We start from the raw sequence: 12,687 nt of genomic DNA on the forward strand, positions 1-12,687 counted from the left end.
TTGGGTCAGTTTTTACTGAGATGAATGGCCTGATTTACCCGAATTCACCCTAATGGTTAATAAAACAAATACAATTTGCAACACAGTCCTTAATTTTGAGATGTCCAGATGATTAGTGCAGCCCTTGAGCAGATCAGGAAGCATTTACATACAATCATAAAACATAACCCAGAACTCACCAATCTGTTAACATAAGCATGCAAGTCCGTAACTATACTGTACATTAAATATATAATGTTTCAAAAATATACATTTATAGTGTGTAAAAAGGTTGTTGGCAAGATTTTTCATTGGTTTTGAAAGAAGCGTCTTGTGCAGTGCAAAATACAGTAAAATGATAATATTGTGAAATATAATAATTTAAAGGTTTCTAATGCAATATTTGAAAATAGAAACATATTTGAAAAAGAAATCTTATGTAACATAAATGTCTTCACTGTCCACTTTGGTGCATTTTTGAAGTAATTATTGACCCCCAAACTGTTGAATGCTGGTATATATTTGGAAAATCTCTATATAAGAATATATATATTTAAATATTACATTCCTGTATTTAAGCTAAATTTAATACTAAGTGAGCTTTTATAAATGAGTGTTACATTCCCCACCCCCACAAAAATCTCCAACAAACTGTTCATCAAATGACGAGTTTTATTAAAATGAGGCAATCATAAAACAATGAACTGTTTTTTGTTTTTTTTTAGTCTTTGGTGAAATAAATATTCAAATGCCTCAAACATAGTCAAAGTACCAAACATTTCCAATTTAGTACAACTATTTTGATTCATTCCTTTCACTAACATCATCCAAGGCACATCAAACACATAATCATGAGTGACTATTGTTTTTTGGGTTTTTTTCAATATATGAATATAAAAGTAATAGTGTTACAAAGGAAGTCATTTTCATAACTCCACAACTTTAAACAACACAGAAAGAAACAGACAACCAAATACAGACAAAGTGGATTTCAAAATGTCACCAAAAAGAAAAAGTACTTTAGTTTATCTAACTACAGTATATAAAGACTGCAAATAATTCCCCCATCAAATACAAGAAGTACAATTCAAGTTCAGAAAAAAATCAGTATCTTTGCACATTTCTCTTTTTTTATATTGCATACACATCATTCAAACTATTTTTCTGATTAATCTACAAGCTTTGTTCTGATTTGTAAAAGAAAAAAAAAGTGCTGTACTAAAACATTGGATAGACCACCACCGGCGCTGTTTTCCTGTGTTCATGTTACTGCAGACATCTCGACCTGGGCCAAGTCCCCATAATCACATTGTCAAGTGTACTGTGAACCTGCCTGCCCTCCTGCTGACCCTTGCGTCCTCGGTGCAGGCCGGGCCTCAGCGTCAGGTTAGTTAAGTCCACTAATTCCCTCTTGTGAGAAAGCAGTGTCACCATGTGGTCGAGCTTGGAGCGAATGGAGCTGTAGTGGTGCTGTCGCTCTTTGGTGATCTTGAGGAAGCATTCCCTCAGGTTGACCTCTTGCGGGGCAAGACAGACAGGTGGATGACAGTCCACCTCCTGTAGGTTGCAAGTGGATGAAGTATTGAGGTTGATCTGCTTGCTGCTGGACGAGGTTTTCGATTTAGGCTTGCTGTTGTCAGCACATGTTTGCACGCTCACTTCTGCTGTTTGCCAGGTGGTTTGTGTTGAAATGTCGCAGGAAGGTACAGGGGGAGAGATCATTACATCGACTGTCTGAGTCTGAGTAGTAACATTAATTGCCGGCAAACGAGGAGGGTCTTCCGAGGTGAGAGCGTCTTCTCGGAGTTCTTGCTCGATCCAGTCCTCACCTAGAGTGGAAGCATCAGAAACTGGGTTACTCTTTCTGTCTCGATCTTCAGTGTCTTTATTCATCTGTTGGATCTCTGGGGTATGAAGTCTGGCTGGAGTGCTCGTCAGACATTCTGGTTGAGGCTTTGTTGTTCGTGCCAAGTAGGAGGGAGGCGTTCCAGGTGGTTTGAGGACAAGATGGTCATATAAACTGCTGCTTCTGGCACTAGAGGGAGCTCTTGTATTCGCTGGCAGTGGCAGGGACTGGGCATAGAGGATGCGGAACTCTTCATCGAATTTCTCGGTTATCTGGCCAGATAACTCGATAAGGTTGCTGCTGTTTAGTTTGCCATCTGTCCAGTTAAACCTGTAGATAAAAATGTGCCAAAATAAATAGGAAATGTATAAATAGAACTGGAGTCATAACAATTATGCACCGATTGTCTGACATTTGCAAAGTTAAAATCGATTCATTTAATGTAACAAAATACATAATTTCTATATAATTAATCTACTTTGTCTGAAAGGTTACACCCATGCAAAATAGAAAACAGAAAAATATTTTGAACTAAAAATTGTTGTCCATACTTTGAAAGCCAAAACAATATTGGACCCCATTGACTTTCATTGTATGAACAAAAAAAAAGAAAGACATTTTTCAAAATATCTTCTTTTGTGTTGCACAGAATAAAGAACCATACAGTTTTGCAACAACAATTTTCACTTTTATTCCTTTAGGATCTTGTGGAAAAGGGGTCTTTATTACCTATATGAACCTGTGGCCACTCTGTTTCCATCAATCAGCATGAAACGCTCATGAACCTTTCCAGTGATCCGAGCACCTGATCTCATGTAGTAGGTAGAACCCGTTATGCTTCGTACTTTCATTTGCTTCAGAAATAAAATAAAACATTTTAAAAATGCAATTAAAAAAATACTAAATCTATTAAATATAAAACAACAATAATATTAGCATGAAGAACTCATACCAGCAGTTCATCCAGCTGTACACGAAGGTTTTTACACAGCTGTAAGAATGAGGGAACAGAAGACTGGTCTAAAAGAATATACACAGGAACTCTGCGGCGTGTGCAAGCTTCCAGCAGGTCTTGGAAGATATCCAGGTCGGTCAAGGAGTCTGTCACAATGGCAATCACCTAAGGATAAAAATTTCGGATTAATGAGAAATTAACAGCAATAAACATTTCTTTATGTAACTGAGTAATGTTTGGTTATAATGGTGGGAAATGAATTAAAATCTTAGAGCTTCAGCATCACTGAACTCGACGTTCTAGCTCATTGATATGAATGTCATGACTGCACAGCCGCTGGCTACACACCTTGATGATTTCTTATTACGTTTGGTTTTTAAGTACATGCAAGCTGGAACAGATCCAGGGTGCCTGCAGGTATAACCTAACATTTGAAGGACTGAAGAGCCTGTTGTGGCACCTCCAGGTTCAGCCCCTTAGAGGTAACAGTTCAGTGTGATAGACGCTTCTGTGCATTCTTACCATTCCACATTCAAGATCCCGAGTGCTACTTTGAATAAGTCACACACGTACCTTTCCATCACCTAAAATACCCAAAGGCTGATTATTTATTTTTTAATACAACTGAAAGAAGAGATTTTTAAATCATCATAATCTTGAATTCATTGTTATTCTTTTCATTGCTGTTGCTTGGTTTTTGATATAATTTTAATCCTCTTAAAAGTTTCAACTAGGAAATCTGAAAACAAATTAATTAATGCCAATAAATAAAAAATAGCTAAATGAAGGTGTAATGACATTTAAACATTACTTCTAAATTATTTTGATCTATTTTTGCTACTTATTTTTTAAAGATTAATTAATTCAACAGACACCGACATCTGTTTCCATTTCATTAGTAGCTATTTATTAGCTACTCGTTTTTAGTAGCTACACTACTGCTTAACAAATATCTGTTTAAAAAGAACTAGAAAAGTGGAATATATAACTAGCTACAGTACCAGCAGCAAAACAAGTACCAGCAACAACTGGAATACATACTAGTTGGAAATGAATATTTGATCTACACAGAATTAAATATGGTACATATAAATTAAATTATGTTACAGGTTACAATGGAATAGTTACTAGTCACTGTTGGGATAATGACAAGTAGCAATGTCACTAACTGAAATGAAGTAATCCCTTTTGGAATAAGTACTATCTATTGAATAGTAAAATTTAAAAAGATAATAATCACTATTGGATTACATACTGGTAATTTGAGAATGAATACCAGTAACAAAATTATACTTAATAGATGTGTTCATATTAATGATTAAATGTTAAAGCTTGTCATCGAGGCACTATCTTTGTAAAGCTGCTTTAGAACAGTATGTTATGCAGAGTGAAGTTCACCGCATATGAATTAACTAACAGTATCGCGTCCACTTATTTATAATTTTTTGAAACTTTATTTATTTATCTTTTAGTCTGAGAAATACCTCTTTTGCATTTTTGATCATCCTCCTAGCTGCTTCTTTGCAACTATAAATGCACTCTCCATAACTCGGCTGGAAGTAGGCGACGGCGCGTGTTACTCCACGAAAAGACCCAGCGGTGAACGCAGGCCAGCCCATCTCTAAAACTGGAGGCTCAATATCAGACACTTCGGGGAAATACGTGACAGATGAGCAGTCCAATGTGCCAGACTGGTCCAAATGAGACTCGTCTCCGTTCAAAGAGAGTGATTTAGGCACTACAGCAGCACGGGAGATGCGCCTGATCTCGTCGTCGGAGAGAAAGTTAGGGATTCTCTCTTTCTGCAGGAATCCCATGAAGGAGTCGACTCCGCCGGCCACCAGCTCCTCCACAGCGAGTCGGTGTCTCTCATTGTAAAGCTCTTTCAAGTTTAGGTCCTGGCCTGTCCTCGGTGTCCGCCAGCCCGGGGAATCTTCAAGACACTGGGAAAGCGCCATAGCTTAAAGTTTATTAATCACACTAACGTTTCCTGAGATGAATACTACACTCTCTAACACCTGTCTCCTGGTCCCAGCCCACCGCCAGACGGCCATTGGTCGGTGCGTTGTTGCCAGTCAAGTTGTTGCGTCACGTGTCCGCCAAGTAAGAACGCCATTGGATAATCTGCTTTGCGCCTATTGGCTAAGAGTTTGAATTCGGAGGCAAACAAAGGCGGCGCGTGTATGATTCTCCTCTGTGTTGTTGAATGTGAAATACTCACGGTGGTGTTGTGAAAGTAAATGGCCTCATAAAATCCGGGTAATAATACACCATATAAACACCAATATAAAATCAGTTAAGATTATGGTGGCATGTCTAAGAGGCCTTCCTCCAAACTCCTATTCTTGCTTGAGTAACTCGTAACTCGTTGTTAGTGCTTGCATATTATTTATAATATTAATGCTGGTAATACAAATGTACATACTAATCTTAATCGGTAATTTGTAATAGAATAAAGCTAGTAAACATACTAGCTCCATTCGTTTCTTCTGTAATCGAATAAACCATTTTATGCATATTTTATGCACAGGCACAAACTTCAAAGACTTTTTTATTAGCATTGACTTAACATTAACTCAACATTTTTAACATTACTGCTTGAAAAAATACAGTTTATTAAATACACTTAGATTTAAAAAAAAAAAAAAAATTAAGCCTGTCATCAGTAAAAAAAAAAAAAAGAAACATAATCAAAGAATCAACAAGCAAACAATATAATAGCAGTAATGAAAAAGATAACATAAAACAGCAAACCACCCTAACAGATATCTTAAATTCTCAGCCTTTCAATTATAGTTAAGTTCACTGACCATGTCTTGATTATATGGTGATTGTTCAATAGCTACAGCAAAAAACAAACAAAAAAAAAGGGTAATGACATTATAGTTTGGTGGACAAAATTCATTTAAAAAAAATCTGCTTTAAAATTTTATAACTAGTTGTTTAAAAAATAAGATTACTGCAAGAGAAACACGTTTATGCCATTGGACTTTTGACTCAAAACCTTATTACTGAAATATAGTTACTGTGACAACTAACCTCAGTTTTCTCTGTTTAATATTTATAAAGCTAAACTATGTTTATCATGTATTTACACCAGAAAATGAAAAATTTGTGCCGAGGCCTTAATGAAGGAAAAGCCCAAACCGCATGGCAACCGTCTCGTAATGGACAGTAGGTGTTTTCGGGCTTTATCCAATCAGATTCATCTCTGCCTGTACTGTCAAAAAAAAAAAAAAAAAGGAAAAAAGCTGCACGTCTGAAGGTGTAATTGCCACTGTGGCGTGAGGGGGGAGCCCCTGGATAGCAGGTCTTCCACCACATCCTCAGAAAAGAAAAGTAAATACTTTGAAACATTACACGTATTTTATGTGCGCACCTACAAGGACTGAGTATCACACAACCTGTTGATAATAGACAGGCCGGTGTTTGTTGCACTCTGGTTGACTGGTTGTTATCAATTCAGAGAGCTCAACAGCAGGCTGTGGGAACTCTCAGATTTACTTTCACCTTATATGACCCTCTCAAAAAGTGATCACTGTTTCTGAAACTGTTAATGGTTAAAATGGCACAACCAATGGCAGGACACGTTTGAGCACAGCTGTGCATATTTATCATCATTAGTAATAAAATGTATAAATATTTCTGGTGATTATTACCCAAAGATAACAACAGGAATAATAACTTAATTGTGGCAAAATAGTCTCTCTACCCATTCTTTAAAGATAATAATAATGGTTATATATTACTATACAGATAAAAAAATGATATCTGTAGCCTTTTTAATTGCATGTTCCACAACAACAACATCATCCATTCAATTCTATCTCATTAATAATAGGCCTACCAATAATAATTGCATTCTGTTGCATGTTGCATATTAATTTCCCCTGGCCTTGGTTGTGTAGCACTGGAGATCATATTCTATTCTATTTTATTCCAGTATTAGTATGTACAGCATGCTGCACACCAATTTTCAATTTGGTTGTGTGGCTAATGAGATTCTATTCTGTTCCATTCTGATCATGTGTATTCTGTTGAATGTTGCACATTAATTCTCCCCACACACGGTTGTGCATCAGTGGAGTTCCTATTCTATTCTATTCTATTCTATTCTATTCTATTCTATTCTGTGCTATTCTGTGCTATTATATTCTATTATATTCTATTCTATTAATTTGAATTGCATGTTGCGCAACAATTTCCAGTTTTGTCGCGTGGCTATAGAGATTCTATTGTGGTTTATTTTATTGTATTGTATTTTATTTTACTCTGTTGTAACACTACGGGCAGCGTTTCGTAGCTATTCCTGTTCCGTACGGTGGTTTCAAACATGCGTGTGTAGTAGCCTAGGCTATATGTAGTAGGCACATGCTCGCGATCGGTTGTCTACTATAGTTGTTTTCCCCCCTCGTCCTTATACGACCTACTGACCGAAAGCGCTGCTCCATATTTCTGGCTATATTAGACATTTGCGCATGAGTCACTCCCTTCAGTGTGTCTGCTCAGCCCGTCCTAGAACAGAGAGGGGTAGGATCAGGATTTTGGGTTTGGGTGACGCGTTTTAATCACGTGCCCTTATTTGAGAGCGCCTGGCGTACATTTCTTTCCCTTCTCGCCACTCCAGCAGCGCCCATGTCAGCCGGGCACATAACCAGTGTGCCATAAAGCAGTAGATGCTCCTTATCGCGGTGACCCGACGGGTTCACGTTAGTTCACAGGGTTCATCTGAGGAGAGGTCTCGGCCCCTCCTGTTCCCCGGAGACCCGGAGCGGAGCGAAACCTAAATGTTATTTATTTCTGTATCAATAACGGATTTCCATTCGCAGTCACCAGAGCCGACGAAAAGGTAGGGAACTTTGACTTTTCAAAGAAGTGAAAGCGATTTATTTAGGTGACGCGAACAGTCTTCAAAAGTAGTTCTAGTAGAGAGAAGCGTGCCTTGTTATTCCACTCATATGCGGCGCGTGAAGTCGCCTCTATGTATAAAATGGCGACAGTAGATGGGAGTGCTTAGTTAAAAATTTTGGTAATAGCCAAAATATTGCGCCGCGCTCCACACTCAAACTCGCGAGAAACGTCTAGCCGGATGGAGGTTACTAGTGCCTCAATACGAAGCGAAAGGGTTAACTTGCCAGTTTGTTACAGTTTGTTACTCAATGTTCTCGTCTGCTTCCAATTTGATTATTCGCACGCTACAACGTGCCTATGCGATGTTACTATAGTCTGTCCACTCCGGAGCGTCACGCGTCAGATTTCTACTTCAAACGGGGGTCAAAATGGGACCCGAGTCTCGGATTGATCACCGGCGAGGAGCACGGAAATATTGGCGCATAATCGATTTCCAAAAGTGATCTTTGCGATGACGAGCCCGAACCTTTCGGGGGTGCCTGTAGTTTAAAACTGGTGCATATCCAGACAAGTATGCGCTATCAACTGTTAATGGGTACAGAATGTACTCAAACTCGGATTTAACTCCAGATCATAACCCTGGCTCTGATACCACACATTATAAATCATTATTTAGAATCACAGGCTCCCAGGGTGCTTCATCTCAACTCTCCGCCTCAAGCCTCTGTACAGTAAACATCACTTTCTGCTAAAGCACGCTACTTTTTAAAAGTTAGCAGGCAGAATGACATGGTAAAATGCCTTAGAAGGTCAGGATGCATGCTTTCTGTAGGTCCTTTAGCATGCAGTGTGTTTCTGGTGAACGTCTGCCTGTTCTCTTGTGGGAATAGTGTTCTGGTCTGCAGTGTTGTAATAAGGCAAGGAAATATTGCCTTTCATCCTGAATTTGAGCAAGTAGGACAGTAAAGCGCTCAGAACGTGACCTTCCCAAAGTATTTGTGCCTACAGACTAAAGAAAATGCAATTTGTACATACATGCACAGTTTGCCCTTTATTATTGTGTCTGATTAGAACAGCGTGACGGCACAAAATGAAGGACTAAATGTTAAGTCGCTTGCGTGTGCACTTTATTGTATGTTGATTTCCAGTAAAAGCTGGCTGTTTATGTAATATTCCTTGAATTAAGAGAGGAGAATTGTCTGCCTAATGCCAACTGGATTTCTAAGCAGAATTATAATTGCGGAGGCTCTATGTCCTCTATCTGTGCTATAAAAGCAGTCAAAATGATTAAATTATTTATAATGAAAAGCTCACTGTGCATGTAATAACAAAAATGCCCTTCTGTGATATCTCACATTACCTTATTAAATTTGTAAATCTAAAGAGTGGATGAATGTCATGGAGTAACAGACAGAAATGAGCTCCACAATAGGAGTATATCCCCAAAACCTCCCTGAAAAGCCTGTATTAACCTTAAGTACTTTTCGAGACAAACTTTTGGCTTAACGGCGGAGTGTCGGCCATACAAGTATTTCAGCTGCTCCAGCTCGGTTTTGTATGGAGGAGCCTGGCATTCGCCGAGACCTGGCACTTGACTCAGTACAATTCATGGTGCTCCGCCATCTTTCTTTTTTGTAACTAATGAGTGTGTCGCACCGGTGATCAAACTCAGCACATCGCATCAATGATTATTTCTCCCTTATTTGCAAAGTACTTTCTTTCTTTCTCGTGCAAATTTCTAAATCTTTTCCATGCTTTTAATGGGAGATTTTTGTGTCGCAAGACTGGCGAAGTAATTCTAAAAACGCAAATAGCGCCTTTTGTAAAATTCTGGGGTGCTCTCTTCATGAAAAAAAAAGAAAAAAAAAATCTGCCATGATTACAGAGCGGAAAAAGGGACAGATCCTCATTTGTTTGCAATTTGTATATTGGCATAAACAAATAGCACAGTCAAATAAAATATTTGGAGTTTTGTCTCTTTTGGGTTGGAGGGCTGCGAAAAATGTCCCCCAAGTGTGTGTTTTTTGGTGAAGAATAGAGGATTTAGTCCCCTCTGTGTGTTGTGGGCAAGGAAAGGGAAAGGAGAGGGGTTGCTATGGCAATGTTAACACATGAGTGGCAGCGCAGACTGGCCTCCCAAGAGTCCGTGCAGCAGTCACCGAGGTAAGGGGGGCAAAGCGGGCACTTCTGATGGCACCCAGCTTTCTGTAGTACTCGCATAAGGTTCATTGACTGGATTTAAACATAAACACGGGCCGCCCAGGAATAGCTGATGGTACAAACGCCTGTGTTGGTGGCATTTTGCTAATGAGTCACATCCTATAATGAAGGTGAACTGTAGGATGCCTCAGCGGCGCTTCGGTCTCTACATAATTAATGTGGACGTGTTTGACGCCGTCACTGATATAGCTCGCAAACAGCGCCGTACAATGATGGCATGTAGTCACATGCCCATCTTACGTACTGGCACACACATTCAGGAAATATTTCAATGGCATGCAAGCATTGAGGGCACTGCATATGGTTTCCGGCTTAGTGTCATATTTCCCTCGTAAATGGGAGCGCCATTGTGTAAAATGAAGAAAAATGGTCACGACAACCTCATATGCTGACCTCCTTTTTTCTTGTATTTATAGAAATATAATTATTATAGCATGTGTGCACTGACCTTTGTTATGGCTTCTTGGCGTTAAACAAAAGTCTCATTCACGCAGCGCTTATGAAAGATGGTCATGTTAAAATCGACCGGTATCCCTATAGGCTTATTCATATCAGCCTCGTGTAATAAAGCAGATCCAGTCTGAGAAATAAAAGAGGACGTCATGATCGTGTCTGGGAGCACTGTGTATTTTAAGTCATCATTTCAGTTATTTAAATTTTTAAATTTTTATTTTTTTCCTGAATGGTTTCCTCCTTTACTTAAAAGGCAGCTGGGACCAGTGGAGAAAAAAATATATATATACACATGGACACCACATTGTTTTTATCCGAAATGTATTTATAGTCTAATGAAAGGGAAGCTCACAAAAATTCAGAGAAGTCTGAGAGATTTAATCTTCACACTTTATCTGGTGTCAGTTTTTTCATTGAGTTTGAAGAGAGATGTTAGGATATATATACGCAGCAATGACTTTACTACATATGGTGGACACTCAGATTAACAGTCAATGCAAGATATTTACATAATTGTTAAAGCGGAACAGGAGGAAAAATGTGAACCACAGATGAACTTTATCCTAAAATGCTCCCGCACTGCCTGAAGTGTGGAGGAGTGCACCAAAAAAGAAGAGGATTTAGGAGGGTGTGGAGTGTGTGTGTGTGTGAGCATATGATCAAATAACAGAGAAGTGGGTACAATGTGGCATGTAAGAATACAAACATACTCGCAGCTTCAAAAAATGTGACTGTTTATAGCAGTCTGTTTATTTTAGACCCCTTATCATGAAATTTTTTCCTGAGCACATTTTGTTGCTGCGCAGAAAAACTGATTTTATTTCAGCGGCCTTATGAAAGATTTTCATGCTGAGAATCTATTGATATCTTTGCAGGCTTATTCAGCGTGGTCCCATGTAATAAAGGACGTCCAGTCTGGGATGCTTCGGCCTTTAATCAATAATGAGAGAGGATCTTTTATTATGTAAGGCCCGTATTGCCAGGCCTTTGGCCTCACACTGCATTTAATACTGTGCATCGCTATCTCAAATGTTCAAGCAGAGCCTGCCTTATTAAATGTGTAACACGTAACATGATGTAATATTTTAGTTTCGAACTGCTCAAAGACGTAAATGTAGGTCAGCGTTGTTGTGCTAATTTTCAACCAAATCTACTGCATGCCTTGACTCCACAGGTTGCCGGGATAAAAAGGCCTCCGGTTTCTCTGCTAAAGCTACGAAAGTACTGAGGCACACAGTAGCAGGATAGACTGTTTTGTGTGAGACTGGTTCACCCCGGTGCTGAAACACGAGGCCTCTCTTTTCTGAGTTCCCTTTTCAATAGCTCACTGTCTGGAAACCTCTTGTCCTGTGTCTAATCGCACGTCTCGGTTGCCAGATAAAGCATCCCATTCTTTGACGAGTGACCTGTTTTTTATATAACATTTTTGAACCATCTCCTGCTTGTCCGGTTCTAATCAGCCTAGCGGTTCAAAGTTTGGGTGGTGGAGTCATCTAGATATTAGCATGTCTGTTGTGGTTAACTAGCATTTTATGGTTTATATTAGAAGAATCTGGAAAGCAGATTTGTGTTACCATCTGAGAGAATGGTAGGTGCCCTCATTCATTCAGACGCACTCCACAAGATTTTAACTCCGCTTGAACTCTAGAACTTGGTAACAAAAATAAAACTCATGCATGTAAGACTTGCTGCACACATTTCAATTACAAAGATAGCTTTTTTTTTTCTATTCGGACCAAAGCTTTTATACACACACATTTATGAGCAATGTTAATATTATTAAGAAACTTTTTTTAGTTTCTACTCAGAGATGTCTGGCGCATTTTCAATAAAACCCAGATTCATGTCAGGGGTTAACATCCATTGATGAAATCTGAGTATCATGGACTAAGTAAGCAGGCTGAACATACAGTAAATGCCCATGTCTGGATGCAGGGAACCAGGATTACAGCATAAGATGCTGGTGACCTAGTTTTATTTTTATTTATTTATTTTTCTGGCAGGAAGGCAGCCGTCATGAGAAATAAAAGAGTCAGTTGCAAAAGAGTACGTCATGGCCATGTCTGAGAGCACTGTGTATTTTAGGCAGTGTTTTTACTTCTGAATGGTTTTATCCTTCTTTTTTTTTTCTTTTTTCTTTTTTTTAAGACAGCTGGCGATACAGAAAAAAATATATACACATGGACACCACATTGTTTTTATCCAAAATGTATTTGTAGTCTGATGAAAGAGAAGGTCAAGGAAATTTAGAGCTAAACACTAAACAGAAGTCTTGGGTGGTTTAATTAGAATCTTTTGCAGATGCATAATGCATGGAAAAACAAGTATTAAATTACTAGATTTATTCACCAGCTAGTATTTAGCTGAAATATTGAAACTGCTC

The 12,687-nt window shown here is 38.7% G+C and overlaps 2 protein-coding genes across 3 annotated transcripts in view; one reads left to right on the top strand and one right to left on the bottom strand.

The window, feature by feature from the left end:
- zhx3a (zinc fingers and homeoboxes 3a) overlaps positions 1-12,687 on the top strand; it is a 41,079-nt gene that overhangs the window by 22,358 nt on the left and 6,034 nt on the right. The window contains exon 1 of one of the 2 annotated variants that reach the window (XM_058792213.1): positions 7,359-7,629. The exons of the other annotated variant lie outside the window; for it this stretch is intronic. The gene's annotated coding sequence lies outside the window, so the exon portion shown is untranslated. Of the gene's footprint in view, positions 1-7,358; positions 7,630-12,687 lie in introns of those variants that run through there. 2 annotated transcript variants of the gene reach the window in all.
- On the bottom strand, positions 645-4,870 carry fam83d (family with sequence similarity 83 member D). Its single transcript, XM_058792217.1, has 4 exons — positions 4,265-4,870; positions 2,778-2,945; positions 2,555-2,679; positions 645-2,155 (listed from the first exon to the last, which is right to left on the bottom strand). Exons 1-4 carry the CDS (start codon positions 4,736-4,738, stop codon positions 1,246-1,248), a joined length of 1,677 nt encoding a protein of 558 aa, XP_058648200.1. The 5' UTR covers positions 4,739-4,870; the 3' UTR covers positions 645-1,245.

This window comes from Onychostoma macrolepis, chromosome 11 (genome assembly GCF_012432095.1).
Source record: "Onychostoma macrolepis isolate SWU-2019 chromosome 11, ASM1243209v1, whole genome shotgun sequence".
Taxonomy (NCBI): Eukaryota; Metazoa; Chordata; class Actinopteri; order Cypriniformes; family Cyprinidae; genus Onychostoma; species Onychostoma macrolepis.